Source organism: Trypanosoma theileri, assembly GCF_002087225.1.
Source record: "Trypanosoma theileri isolate Edinburgh chromosome Unknown TM35_Tth_13_V1, whole genome shotgun sequence".
NCBI lineage: Eukaryota > Euglenozoa > Kinetoplastea > Trypanosomatida > Trypanosomatidae > Trypanosoma > Trypanosoma theileri.
In genome coordinates, this window is record NW_021639855.1 from 454,251 (window position 1) to 469,804 (window position 15,554).

Genomic DNA, 15,554 nt, shown 5'->3' on the forward strand with positions numbered 1-15,554 from the left:
CACTCTTCTTTTTTCCTATTCAATCCCTTATTGAAGTATCATTTCCCCAGTTTTTTTTTTTTTATCATATCTATTGCCTCTTTAATTGTACATGGTGGGGCTTTGGCATATCGTTCCTCATCCACTGGCGGCAGCCACTGTCGCAATTCCGCCTCATGTTTATGTATTAACATAAAGCTCAAACACGGATTCACTACTTTGTAGCCGTGCCGCTGCAGCTCGTGAAGGACGACATTCTCCGCCTTATAACAGTTCTGCGGGTGTTGTACACTTTCAATAAAGGAATGCGGGAGTGGTGGAGAGAGAATAAAGGCATCATGCGAGCCACGATAATCATAAATGAGAGGAGCATCCCATCGCTTCTCACTCTCATACCGTGTTAATGCCAGAGCCACACGATGGGATGTATGTAATGATGTAAATAACGGCTGCAGGGAAGAGACAGAGGCACCATCTAATGAGAGATACACATCAGCATTACATATCATTGTTAATTTACCCCGCAGTAGTCGATTGGCATGTTGGAACATATCAGCATATGTGGGTTGTTTCTCGGGCCACAACACCGGTATGATTTTACGTCGTAGTGTGGGAGATGGAAAGAAATTGTTATTCTGCATAACGTGATCGCGGAAGTGATCATATGCCTGTTGGCCTTCAATGAGAATATGCAACGATTCCACTTCTCTGTGTTCGGCATTACGGCGAATACACTCAAGATACTCCTGTTGCCGCACCGTACGGTGACGAAGTGAGGCTTCACCAATAAACATACTGCCAGCCACACGTTTTACTAAGAAATAGGATGTTACAATATTCATTTTTATTATATTTATTATTATTCACACCAACCCCCCACTGTGATGTGTTTATTACGCCTGTTCTTTTTTTTTTCTTTCTTCAATTTCAATTTCCCTTTACCGCCATATATATATATCTATAACTAATATATAAATATAACCACTTACAGTCTCTGCAAGTGTCAGTAGCTGTACATTTTCACGGTAAACAAGAACACCAATAAACAACACACACCCCAAAAAAAAAAAAAAACAGCCATATCGAAGACAACGAAGAAAAAAAAAAAAAGAAGACATGAAAAACAAAGAAAGATGTAAGAATGGAAACAAAAACAGTAAAAGAGAGAGAAAGACGAGCAATAAATGAATTAAAATAACAAATAAGAAGATATTTAAGTAAAAGAAAAAAAAGCAAAAGGAAAAAAAAATAATCTCAAAAAAATGAAAATACACCAACGCAGCAAACACAAAAAGCCGTAAAACACCAAGCAACGAAAAAAAAGACGAACGAGAATCAACACAAAAAAAAAACGAAAAAAAACAAAAAAAAAACTCCACTAATTCCTCTAGCAAGAGACATAGAGAAGGGATCTAATACCCCTCCCCACCAAATAAAAAAGAAAAAAAATTACAGGAATAAATAACTTATGTCTAGAGCGCTCTTTTAATTATTACCTTTCCATTTTTCCCTTTTGCTTTCCTTGCCTTTTTATTTTTCGTCTGCATTCCTATTTTCCCAATCACATTCCATTTGGACGATCCTCAGACTTTTGTTTTGGCTAGTTTTTACGTATTTTGGTGGTACTCCCTGTGCCTTGTAAAGCCCCATCCCAGAGAAAGAACACCGTATCATTGCCCCACGCCTCCACACAATAAGGACGTATGTACACACAGAAAAGAAAACTGTATGTACATATACATATAGTGTATGTGGACACAATTTATTCTATATACGCACCCCCCACCCTTCGCTTCTACGGAATAATTCTAAAGTGACAAGTGGTTGTCTCATCGTACTTTTCATTTTTACGAACCAGAGTACTTGGGAATGAGGGAACGTTAACCGAGTTTGGAAAGTACTGTGTCTCCAGACAGATCCCACCATACCGCTGGAAGCGTTCTCCTGCTCCACCACTGGCATCTTTTGGTAAATGAGTCGCCGTGTACACCACGACTGCTGGCGATGTCGTCTCCACAGTCATGGAGATATGCGTTTTGGGACTGAATACAACTGCGGCCTCACGCAGTTTGGAATCCCATGTTTCCAATGCAACAGGATCATCATAGCCTGGTGGGTCACGTCCCTCCTTCCCTGTTTGCTCCAGACCCTCCGCTATTGGACGAGAGCGTCTGTAATCATGCAGTGTGCCCTCCACCTCGTTCATTAATCCTGTTGGGATGAGTCCCTTGGTCTCTGCAACATAATGGGAATGAAGTTGCAGATGATGATTCAATATGTTCTCTGGTAAATGCCGGTGGGCTGGTGATGATGATGAAAAAGGCACCCCATTGAGATTCCAGTATGCGTGGTTGCATAAATTGACGGTTGTGGTATTCACCGGTGAGGCATCGGAAAGCACTGCCTGCAGATTCCACTTCAGGGTTGCTGGTTTATTCTTCAGAATGCTGTACGTTGCCGTAACGAACACCTCACCCGGGAATCCCTGATCAAGATGCGGGGAACTGAGGTGAAAGGAAATCCCGATCTCCTCCTCCCCCTCTAGTAAGAGATACTTCCAATGTCGCTTGGAGAAACCATCGGGACCACCATGCAGAGTGTTCTTGCCGTCATTCTGCAATAGTTTGTAGGACTTGCCATCCAGCACCAATTCACCATTCTCAATACGGCCGGCATAACGCCCACATGTGCGTCCCATGTATGATGAGTCGTGATCAAACTCCTCCGGTGTGTCGTACCCGAGTGTGAGTTCGACCCATCCATCCTTGTCAGCCACGGCCGCGGCTGGAGATGTGGGGGGAACGCGGTACTGCACAGAGTGGAGTGTGGCACCCTTTGTGAGTAGCGCCACGCGGAGATCAGGCGAGATGAGTCTTATCTTAAAGCCGTCGCCAAAGGGCTCCACGTGGCTTTGGTACTCATTTGCGCTGCCAGCGACCATGTGATGTGGTTAAAGTTAGATAAATAGATCAAGAGACTTATGTGTGAATGAATGTAAGCGTGTGGGTAAAGGAATCAGAGGAAAGAGAAAGAGAAAGACAAATACAGACACAGAGATGGATACATACATATATGTATACACATATGGAAATAAACACCCAGACAGTAGAGATCAGATGAGATTTATTCCCACAGCTGAGAGTTGATCTGCGAAAAAAGAGAGAAAAATGCATTCACACGGCCATAGCAACATGCCTAGCCCAAACGCATAGAAAAAAAAGGAGAAAGGGAGTAAAGATGGACCATAGACCAGAATTGGACGAGAATCAAGGTCCCGTAATAAAATAATAACAAATAATAGAACATACCCTCCTCACCAAATAAAAAAGAAAAAAAAAAAAAACGCCATGAGAACAATATACAGCAAAATCTGTGGGAACACTGCATATTATCTTTAAGGTTGTGCTTATACACAGGTAGTGGCAATGCAATATCTATGCATTCATACGTAAGAATCTATACACTTATGTGCATGTAGGTATGATGTACTCTTCTTTCTTTAAAAAGAGAATTAAAGAAAGTAAAAGAAAAAAAAAAAGACCTTAATCCCATACTTCTTTATTCCAATTAAGGTGAGTGAGATGTATGCTTTATCCGTGAAAGAGTGTTAAGCCCCGCGAGTGCCTCCCTGTAGAGCTGCACACAGCGAATTCCTGCTAATGAGTCGAGACCAATAGCGTAGTGAAGTGCCTGGGCATCACGCAACTTCTGTAGAAAAGCCTCTGCAGCGGCATCAGTAGTAATCAAATCTGTCTTGGGCTCTCGTTCTCCATTATGTAGAGCCACATGGGGATGATACATCATCTGGTAGTGTTTTTTTTTTTTAATTTTTAATTTTTCCTTTCTTTGGTGCGAGTAGAAGAATTACACACAAGAAAAAATAAGAAGAAAAGTAGTAGAGAAATCTTGTTCTTGGTTGAATAATAGAAAAACACACACACATAGAGAGAGAGAGAGAGAGAGAGAGAGAGCGAAGGGAACGAAAATATAGAGAAAGAAACGAAGAGAGAAAGAAAAATAGAGAAGCAAATAAACGCAAGAGAGTTACATGATTACAACTGTGCCACTAACGAAATACCACATCAGCTAAACTGTACATAATAACTATTCCAGAGAAAACATAACAGGTAAAAGAGAAGAGAAACATTTTTTTTTTTTTCGGTAAATAACATCGAAGTGTTCTTATTCATTACATCGTATACGTGTTGTTGCTTCGGCTCCTCATGAGATCATATTTAGACACATTTCAATGATTCCTTCTTCCTCCTCTTTTTTCTCAATCGTTACCACCCCTTTTTTTTTTTTTTATTTATTCCAATAAGGTTGTCCAACAACAGCCATTCCAAATAAAACTAAAGAAAAAAAAAGATGGGGAAAAAAAAAGGAAAAGCAAACAACAACCACAACCACGAAAAAAAGAAAGAAAGAACGAAAGAAAAAAGAATACGTCCATAATTTAAGAAACTTTCTTCCGTAATTTGCTTTTCTTTTCGTCTGAATTTCTCGAGTGTTTTTGACTCGGAGTCCGTCGACGTGATTTTGGCCGCTCCGCCAACCGAAACGATGCGGCTTGAGAGATGGATGGAAGTGCCACGGAACTTGTGCGTGATTTTCTATTCTTCAACAGTGAAAGTGCTCTCGCTTTGGGGATATCTGCCTTTGCGCCCTTCTGCTGTATAAAGTATGAACACACCCCCCGGTATTCCCGCTGCACTTCATGCATTTTACTTCGACACCAATGCTGCCACTGTGAGGATCGAGTTTCACTGCACTCCTCAATGACATTCATTGCCTTCACTGTGAGGGCGACGACCATGGCCCGCCACCAGGTATCAAAACAGAGTGGAATCCGCTCCATTTCTCGTTCAATGAGATTTGCGGTTTTTCGTAAGACTTGATAAGAGTTTGTGGGGGCACAACGACGAAGGAGTGGATGAAGTGTAACTTCCGGATCTAATGTTGCGCCAGTGGTGGCTTGAGCACGTTGTCGAAGTAATCGCCGTGTGGTGGCTTCCCACATGGCCACCTGTGAGTGTTTCTGTTCCCTCTCTTCTTCTATTTTATCCCCCAAAACGGAGTTCTTTTTATTATTTTGCGTAGGTGGTTTTATAGGTATAGAGGCTATTAAAGGAATCAGTTCATTGGAATCTACAAGTGGTAGATGTTTTCTTGCCGCCACTAAAGAAGATACAAGTGCGAGTAAAGATTCATCTTGTAAAGGTTTCATAAGTACATTATAAAAGGCACTACTATTCTGAGATATATTATCCAATACTCTTGATGCCGTTCGTGGATGTAGCATAACACCTGTTAAACATGTTAAATAAGGAGAAGATTTAAAATATCCAACTAATGCACCTGAGAGAGATGCATTTCGCACCAATGGATCTTCTCCAGACATGAGAGCATAACATTTACTAATACAAGAGGCAGCTACAGATGGTTCCACTTCATATTCAGAAACCACAACTTTTGCAGATATATCTCCAGAAGCACGAGCACAGAAAATATTTAATATTCGAGTTGGTGTTACATCTGTATCATCTTCATATGTTTCTTCTCCATCTACATCTGCTCCCGTTATACCAAGCCATTCATTTAAAGTACTCAAGGCTCCAGAAAGATCACACCAGGTTCTATTGGTCTCCATGAGGGCACTAATCGTTTCAACACCTTTACTTCGCACGGTATCACTAGGACTTGGAGAATCACCAAAAACAAACTTTTCTCGCATTTCAGATTCCGCCTCACCTCCAGGATCACGAAAAAGCTGCATAAGTGTTCCAGTAGCAACATCATAAATACCATTAATAAGAGGTGGTAATTTTACGGTATTACAACGTGGAGGTGGTATGGCACTTTCACCATGCGCACGTCCTTTTTTATCCGTTGAATAAGGTGTTGGATTCATTTGTGTAGATAACTCCGCTGGTGCGGTTGTGGTATGTACGTAAAGATCACGATTTTCTGGAGGCACAAAGGCAGAGTTTACGAGAATTTTTAAATAACGTGCCAAAGCATCTACATTCCAGCGGAGATGATTGCTGCTACTTGCAGGAAGATATCCAAAACTAACAGCATTATTTAAAGCAGGAATAAGCCAACAATCAAATAGGATAAATTTAGCTAATCGATGACATTCAATACTTCGAATAAGTCTATCCGTTGAATCATGATGATGTTGACCAAAACCACCAGTTCCTGCTCCTGCTGTAACTCGTTTCTGTCTCATCGCATTTATTGTTTTTCTTACACGAATAGCAGGTTTATCATTTACACCATCAATCACAACATGTTGTCGTAGTAAATGAAGATGAATGGTAGTACAAAAACTTGTTAAGATAACAGAAATACCCTGGGGAAGACGTGTCATGGATCTCTTACCATGTAAGGCACTAAAAAATTCTTCCATCACATATTGTATATCTTGACAAATTAAATCTTCTAACCTTTCCATACGTTGAAAATAGGCGGATTCCTTATCGCTTAGATGTTGCCAACGAGATAACTCACGTCCAAAGACAGTTAAGCCATCACTGCTACGTTCAAAACTTCCACTCATTCGAGAAACGGACTCTCTCGGAGAGAAATGCGGTTGAAGTTCCATTTCTAATCCATTCACATATAATAAAACACTTTCACGTCGAAGAATATTAAACATTCTTCCTAGTAGTTCCTTAAGCCAAGGAGCACCATGAAGACGAATATAACTTGTGATAAAGACAAGTGGTGTGGTAAGAAGTGTAGCCCCTAACGGGAGATCAGCCGTGACGGTAGATTCACTTGGTATTAATGTCCGTTGTCCCGCAATACGTTTCTTTCGTTGTTTTTTAGAAACTGGTATATTAGCGGTTCGTTGTCGTTGTTCCTGTAATCGTATCTCAAGAAGTTGTTGACGTTGTAATTCGTATCGTGTGATGGCTTCTACAAGTGAAAGGGTGGCATCATACTCTTGTGTGCGTCCCACTATATATGTAGTTGTCCGAACTGGTGTCATTGATAATTCAGATGGGGCGATACCACTCATACTCTTTTTACTTTCCGCCGCAATAGAGGTACCAGCGTACATGCTTGATAACACGATACTCTTCTTTGAGCGAGAGGATGGACGAGATGAGGGTTTCTGTTCCACAGGTATTAAGCTATTGGCGGTTGGTCCATCTACAAACCACTGTGCAAGTGTGAATAACTCATCAAAGGTGGTATCATTTAATTGTCTTAATGTATTCCACTCCAACTGGTCTATATCTTCAGTAGCTGTCATGGGTGTACCCATCTTGTTCACATCCTGCTGTTCTTGTTTTAAACTATCAGAGTCATCAATACCACCACCAACAACACTACCTTTGTCACTACCATTGTTATTATTATTGTTAGTAGTAGTACCAGAAGTAGTAGGATTCGTACGTGTACTAGTCGTATTAGTGTTGGTGTTGTTACTACTACTACGTTCTTCAGCAACTTCATTCTTCTTTGGTTGAGCAGAAGAGGTGTTACCACAACCGTCGGGATCACTAAGATCATATCCACACTGACGCTGTAATGCCGCAGGGCTTAAGAAACAGGAGGCGGTATCCGGATCCAGCACCACATCGGTAAGGAAATCCAGTACAGAAACAGCCATGGAGAGTGTTGTGCGGGAGGTACTCTGTTCATATGCGAGAAGTAAATCTTCTGTGAGTTGTTGAATAGCCGTTAGTGGACATTGTACAGTTTCTGTTACTTCTTCTCTCGCAACACGAGAGCGTCTTTGTCGAAGATCCGCTGCCATTTGTCGTTGACGATCACTTACCGCACAATCAAGAGAGTGTGTATGGGCAGTATTTCTTATGAGATCTAGAAGTACATATAATGCGGAAATATGTGCATGATTAAAACTAGAATCATGAATAAGGAAAAAACTAAAAGGAGCTAATTTCCACGCCTTTCGGTTTTCATACGTTTCTCGCCATGTGGCATATTGACTAAACAGTGGAAGTCCAATTAACTCTGGTGGACCACCACGTCGTCCTCTTTCTCTAGCCACAACACCAACACCTGCCAAACGCTGAAGAGCATCCGGTGGGGCAATCACTGCAAAAAAGGGTGCGAATTGTTGTAATGTCTCCATAAGTTTCTCATCCTCCTTCGTTCCTGTTCCTATTGGTGGCACATTATGTGTTGTTGTCGTTGTTGTCGTTGTTGTTGTTGTAGTTGTAGTTGTAGCATTAGCATTAGCATTATTTGTTATTGTGGTGGTTGTCCCTGCAAACTCCACCGTCTCTGCGCGGAATGATTTTGATCTAATTTCCGTAAACACTTTCCGTGGTTTTGCCGATCTCTGTGTCTCTGCTGTGTTGGTCACAACTTCAAGTAAACGCCTCTGCACACTTGCCGCAATCCGGCCACGTTCTCTCGCCTCCCGTTCAAACCACAACATAATGCGATTATCCATTAACAACTGCCATGTCTCTCGCTGCAGTCGCTGCAATTCATCTGTTGTCTCCACCGTGGGAACAGGAACGGCGGTGGTTCTCTCCGTCACGCTGCTCAACAGTACAGTACTGTTCCCCCACTGTGAAGAGGAACGGCGGGCGGCGGGAAATGGCGTTCGCGTCTCGTGTGATTCCTGCGGGGCGGCTGTCTTTACGGGTGAGAGCATTGTACTGTTGCGGCGACTGAGGAAGGAGAACATATTCTCCGAGAAGAGTTGTTGGTCTGTGAGGGTCTCGAGGTATTCAAAGCCAGAGGAGCGTCGCCGGACATCAAGGGAAACACGGCGGGAGGCCATGCGATTTCCATTTAAACTCGCTCTGCGCAACATGGAGTTTCTACGCGCTGTCATGTCAAATGCATTTTCATCCTCCACAACATCATGAGCTCCAACAACACCATGAGATGATGTAACCGAAGCCGCAGCCGCAGCAGCCGCCGTATTCTCATTATTATTATTATTATTATTATTATTAGTTGTTGTTGTTGTTACTGTACCTCCTCCTTGTGTGTCTGTATGTGTATGTAACTGTCGTTGATGGGTGGTGGTGGTGGTGAGGCGAGTAGTTATGGTCTCTGGATTGCGTGGCATTGGTGGGGCGTATGTGCAGATCCCGTGTTCTTTCAGATATAAATTACGCCACTGGTATTCATTAGACTTGGGTACAGAGAAGCGGTGATCTGGCATCCTCTCTTTTTCTCTATCTCTCTCTCTATTCCTTTCTCTTGCAGTATATATATGTATATATGTGTATATATGTGTGTATATATATATGTGCAAGAAGATACAACCTAGGAGAAATAATGAGAAGAACAAGGCGAAGAGTGAATAAATAAGAAGAAAAAAAAAATGTCTGGTTCCATCTCAGACCTTTTTCTCTTGTTTTAGTTTACTGGAGCGTTAACGGGGTAAATAAGAATTATAAATAAATAAAAAGAAAAAAAGTGAAAAAGGAAACACCTGAGAACAATGACTATTTGGACATCAACACACACACACACACAGAAAAATAAATAAATAAATAAATAAATAAATATATATATATATATATATATATATCTTTTTATGGTTTCTTTTTTTTTTTCTTTCTTTGTGTGTGTGTGTGTGTATGTACATTGATAAAGATAAACACATGATTGGTGTCCAAAGAAAAGTTACACCAACAGGTGTCCCAATGGCAAAAAAAAAGCCAAAAGAAAAGCAAAAAAAAAGAAACATAATCAAACACATGTATTCACAAGACACATTTGGTTGTTGCTCACACACACACTCACAAACAATCTCTCTATCACTTTCTTTTTTACGTATTTCACATCCCTTTATTTCATTTTTTTTTACTTATTTTTTTTTTCTTTCTTTCTTTCTTTATTTTGTTTTTTTCACGTACTTCGCGATTTCAGTTGGTCCAAACCCATTCAAAATAATTTGCAGAATCATGTAACATCACTCTAAATACCACACCCCTCCCCCTTTTTTTTTTCTTCTTTGCACTAGAACTCATACATAAAGTTAAACTATCACTCTATTTCACACTCACTATTTCTACAAACGCTTAAATACTTACACTCATGCACACATGCACTACTGATTCCCTTTCTTCCTTGTTTGCTTGCAGCCAGAATTTCTATTTCATAGTTATACATCTTTTCGCTTCTATTCTCATTCTTCTTCACACTCATCAATATATATATATATATATATATATATATATACGCAGAGAGTGAGAGAGATGACAGTGAAAAGAAAGAGAAAAAAAAAAAAAAGAGTGAAAGCCTATCGCACAATAGTGGTAAACTTTGCAAGCAGTACCCAAGCTAACGCAAACAATAATAAAATAAGCAAAGCGAGTTGAGCCACATCTCCATTAAACCGCGCGGGCTTCAATCCAATATTAGATAAGTATTGCACACACATAATGGGAATACTGTTTGCCGCTGGTTTCCCTGTTTCATCTGTTGGGGCGAAGGTACAAGCCTGTCCATCCAATTCATTTACCAATAACGCCTCAAAGGTTAGAAAGAATGGCGATATAGCCTGAAATGGATGTAAGGCTTTTGGCACCGTTTCCGACTGCACGAGAAAACCTCCAAAAACAAAATTCCACAAAATCACAACACTACTGAGAAGTGCCGCTGCCCCAAAGGAGCCGGTGAGAATTCCAATACAAAGCACTACCAAGGTAATACAGACAGAGAAGAGAATGACAACGACGATGAACCAGAAGAAATGCACCCCATCATCCACTCGAAGTCCCATTGGGAAATAAATAAGAGATGCAAGAACCATCGCTGGCACAATACGAAGTGGAACAATATCCACCAGAATCTTTGAAAGAAGATAAGGTAAGGTGCGATAGAAACCATTTTCTCGTTCCACAACGAATAGTTTACGTTCTGCAATAAGTTGTTCCAGAGAACTAAGGGATACAAATGAGACCACCAGTAGAAGAAAGGTAATGGATCCAGCACGGTTAAGAGCTCCAGGAAGATCAAGATTTTGTTCACGATAGAGAAACATCATGAGAACCCCAACAAAGGCCGTAACAGCCGCATGACAGACAACTAAATGAAAAGAAGAAACCAAACAACTGGCAGCCCGTGATGTTAACAACATAAATTGTTGATATACATTTGCGTAATAAACACGAAAAGCAGCAGCTGTACGGAGAATATCTTCACCAGCCACTAGTGATTCATTTTCTGTAAAATACTGACGATTATAATTTTCCCGTGGTTGTTGTTGTTGTTGTTGTAAAGATTCTGCATTTTCATGTATGATGGCAACTTGTGTAACATCTTCTGCTTGTAATTCCATTCGCGCCGTATCATCAAGAATTTCCTCTAACTTCATAAGATACTCTGCATGATTTGGATGATCCATACTGCGAGGAATTGACCTTGTATTACCTAAAACACGTACAACACGACTTTCAAGGGTTTCTGCAGCAGTATTCGCAGGACCACAGTAAACACTTACACCACGTGAAAGTAAAAGTAATTTGTCAAAGAGATTAAATATCTCTTGTGAGGGTTGATGAATACTAAAGATAACAATTGGTTTAAAAGCAAAATAATGTGGAGCATACGCCCGCATAGGTGATTCTTTTGCAAGTTCAACTACAGCTTCAATGACACGTTTAGCACTTATAGCATCTAATCCACTAGTTGGCTCATCAAGGAAAAGAATACGTGGATTAGCAAGCAACTCTACTGCAATAGAAACTCGTCGTTTTTCACCTCCACTTACCCCACGTAGACCACTACCATCACCAATTAATGTATGTTCACAACGTTGGAGTTTCAATGCTTCAATCATACGACGAACAATACCCTTTATAGTGGAATTAGAAAAAGCTTGAGGAAGTTTCAAACGTGCTGCGTATTCAATTGTTTGATATACTGTTAAAGCAGGCAATAATGTATCCTCTTGTGAAACATATCCAATAATATTTCGGTACAACTTAAGTGAAGCAACAGAATTAGTGGAAACTGGTGTACCGTTAAGGCTCATGGATCCTAATACTCTTCCTTGTTTACTGCGTGCTGAGAGAAGATCCAGAAGTGTTGTCTTTCCTGCTCCAGATGGACCAAGAATAGCTAACACTTCACCTGAATGTACTGTAAAATTTACCTGCTGTAGAATAAATCGTGTCCTTGATTCCTCATCAATAGCGAAGCGTGATCCTGTTAAAGCATATTCTAAATCTGTTAATTTGAGTTCAAAAGGTGACTTTGCAAGTTTACGAACGAATTCAATTTGATCAGCTTCATTTGCCATAGTAGTAATCACACGTCTCGCATCGCTTGTGGTATGTGATTGACTTCTCAAGGCAAACCCAACATTTTCATCATCACGGTGTGTCACATTTTCTTCTTCTTCTTTACTATCCATTCTCATGGGTTGTTGTGGTTCTTCTTGATTTATATTTTCCTCATTATTATTGGTGTCATCATCATTATTATTATTTCTCTCTCGTTTGTTGTTGTTGTTGTTGTTGTTGTTTTGTTCTCTTTCCTCATTCTCTTCCTTTTCTTCATCTTTTTCTTTTAATTTTTCTTCATCATCTATTTCTCGAAGACTTCCAGAGTGTGGTACAGATTCTGAGAGTCCAAACATACGAACAAATTCAATAGCCTTTCTCTTGGATCTTGAGGAAAGCCAATAAGCGTGTGCTGCAATTGATACAATCAGCAGAGTTATTGCGATAATAAGAATCACCAAGAGATTACGCTGGGCTTGCGTAGTATCTGGTTCTTCAACTGTTGATGTTGCTGGATATTTTTTCGTATCTACACACTCACTGGCAGTACAGTTAAGATCAAAAACAAGAGCGAGGTCAGCCAGTGTCAATTGACATTTTTTTGTTTGCAGATTACACACATACTTTATACTATTTTTAATATTTGGTAAAATTGATTCATTAAGCACTGTTTTTGAGCAAAAAGGAACATACTTCGCTGGTGGGTCTTTAGCACACAAACATTGCGTATGTTTACATTCGTACAAAACTATCATGTTTGAATGCTTTGGACGCATGCTTACGAACATAATAGTAATAAATAGTAATGTGGAAAGTACTAGTGTAGTACCCAAACCTACCACAATTTTTGCTGTTCGATGACGACCAAGTTTAGATGAGATACACCGTAGCATAGCTAGTAATGCACAAAGGGTGACAAGCACTACCTGTCCTGTTATCATGAGTCCTTTAAACACTTTACTTAACTTTGAATTGTAATTATCATTTTCATTTTTAGATTCTTCTGAGACTTGCATAGAACACGGTGATGAAATGCATCGAAAAAATTTATCTACATATTCTTCATTTGGCTCTATACGGAACAAATCCATAGAACATTCACCACTAGCACCATTGATAAAAGAATCATCATTTCCTGTAGAACAGTTAAATATGACCCGAGCCTCAATATCGCGACCTCCACCCATAAGATTAACAAAAAAAGGGGAGTCAAGAGCACATTCAAACTGTTTATTTGTTCCTCGGATTACGAGACTATGATTACACTCATTAGCATAACGACTACGCTTAGAACACACTCCATCGCGTTGACACAACTCGCAACTCAAACCGGAAAAACCGTTCGTCGCGGCACACTGGCAAACATCACCTTTCCCAGTCACCGGAACACCTCCATTCATACACGTCTCCTCATCCTCTACCTCCTCCTCCAATTTGTAAATGCCATGAGCAGCCGTGACTGCGCTCAGCGGCGTAGACAAACCTCGTGGCCATAAGAACTCCGCAAACGGATCAACGGTGCCATACCCACCAGGAACCACACTATCACCATACACCGGCTGAGGAAGCGTTAAAGCTCCAGCAAACCACAAGGCCGTTAGAAGGAACCAATACTTTGAAAGAACGTACATATTACAAAAACAAGAAAAAAACCTAATTTACCAATTCACAAACACAAACGAAAAAAAAAGCACACATATATAAAAAAAACCCCTCAAAGAGAAAAAAAACAAACAAACAAACACAAACACACACACAAAAAAAAAACGACAAATTAAACCAAGAAAATGATCACATAACTATAACATTAACCCTGTTTTAAAATTAAAAGCATATTAAATACAACATGAAAACATACTAAGAAAAAATACATTATCACAGTACTACAGTTAGCACCCTGCATCAAACATCACAGTTGTGTGTGGGGTGGAGGTGGGGGTCGAGCAAAACGGAGGGATAACCAAGGGTGCGTGTGGATGGACTCCGACCTGAAGAGAGTGAGGGGGTGGGGTGGAGTGGGAAAAAGACACCCTCCGTGGGGCTCGAACCCACGACCACACGGTTAAGAGCCGTGCGCTCTACCGACTGAGCTAGAAGGGCCGTGCCAAAAACAACACCATCACACAACAATAATGTCGACATCACAGCAGACACAACACATGCAAACAAACAAAACAACAAACAGCAGTCTTGCCTTCCTTCCCTCCTCCTCTCCTTCAGAACATCCCTCCAAACAGCTGCAATGAGGGAGGGAGGAGGGCTCAGGGGTTCTTCCTGAAGTAGACCCCTTTAACGGTGCATCCGTTGTCGTATGCTAGGATCATAATACACCAAAACAAATACACCGACAGCAACAATTCAAACTGCAGGCCTCCGCCGCAATTGGGTGTTGTACATACAGGCAGTCCATCATCATTACACAGCATCTCTCTCTCTACCATGCCATGTCATGCTAGTGTCCAAGAACCACGATAACATGATTCCCCACTCTACGGCAAGAAAAGAGGGAAATGAAAAAAAGAATCACAGAGAAGGTTCCCCCTATTTTAACCATGGCCTTCTTTTTCTTCATGCACATCCCATTCTACAGGGCTTGTTGTTGTTGTTCAGTCCATACAAACATCAGTGCCAACAATTATATACATGTCAGCCACAAAAACACAGAATCTGCCATATCAACCAGAATATTCTAAACCTTACTTTCACCCTATAAATAGAAGAAAGAAACAGAAAGGAGAAACAATATTTTGAACATATTATACCAAACCCCACATTCCACGTTTTCACACATACATCACGATTCCTTCTCCCGATGCGTCTTCACCAAATAAGTAACAGAACCAACAATACTGAAGTGCTGAGAGACCCTTTAACCTGCCACCCACTCGAAACGGTGTGGGTTAGGTTAGGTTGGGTGGACCTTCAAAAACCTACCGTTCGTAGGCTGTAAATATAAAAATAAATGTGCGAAACACATATTCCCAGTAACAATTTTTTTGCATTATAAATACAAGACATGATCATTTTTCCCATCAACCGCAAAAAAAAAGATAAAAAACGTTCAAATTAATACCTAAAAATGCTTTTTTCCCCCTTCACTACCCCTTTTATTCCTTTGCTCCCTGAATTAGTGTTCGTCCAATCATTTTCCTCGTTCGCTTACTCATTCAGGTACCCTGTTTCGTTTGGCATGGGGAGTTTTTCCCTTCCCTTTCCCTTCCACTCATTTGTTCAGAGATGCCATATCAATAACAAAACGGTACTTCACATCACTCTTAATCACCCGTTCGTATGCAGTGTTAACATAATCGATGTTTATCTTTTCGATTTCTGACACGATGC

The 15,554-nt window shown here is 40.6% G+C and overlaps 4 protein-coding genes across 4 annotated transcripts; all 4 read right to left on the minus strand.

Annotated features, from left to right (window-relative positions):
• Positions 1–38: 38 nt before the first annotated feature.
• Positions 39–821, minus strand: TM35_000132750 (uncharacterized protein; the record flags this gene model as incomplete). The annotated part of the gene is made up of 1 exon (XM_029025491.1): positions 39–821. The coding sequence occupies one exon, from the start codon at positions 819–821 to the stop codon at positions 39–41; it is 783 nt and encodes a 260-aa protein (XP_028883337.1).
• A 953-nt stretch (positions 822–1,774) lies between these two features.
• TM35_000132760 (aldose 1-epimerase-like protein) lies at positions 1,775–2,920 on the minus strand (the record flags this gene model as incomplete). Its single annotated transcript, XM_029025492.1, has 1 exon — positions 1,775–2,920. The coding sequence occupies one exon, from the start codon at positions 2,918–2,920 to the stop codon at positions 1,775–1,777; it is 1,146 nt and encodes a 381-aa protein (XP_028883338.1).
• A 1,515-nt stretch (positions 2,921–4,435) lies between these two features.
• Positions 4,436–9,139, minus strand: TM35_000132770 (uncharacterized protein; the record flags this gene model as incomplete). Its single annotated transcript, XM_029025493.1, has 1 exon — positions 4,436–9,139. One exon carries the CDS (start codon positions 9,137–9,139, stop codon positions 4,436–4,438), a length of 4,704 nt encoding a protein of 1,567 aa, XP_028883339.1.
• A 1,086-nt stretch (positions 9,140–10,225) lies between these two features.
• TM35_000132780 (ABC transporter) lies at positions 10,226–13,843 on the minus strand (the record flags this gene model as incomplete). Its single annotated transcript, XM_029025494.1, has 1 exon — positions 10,226–13,843. One exon carries the CDS (start codon positions 13,841–13,843, stop codon positions 10,226–10,228), a length of 3,618 nt encoding a protein of 1,205 aa, XP_028883340.1.
• Between the last annotated feature and the right edge of the window lie 1,711 nt (positions 13,844–15,554).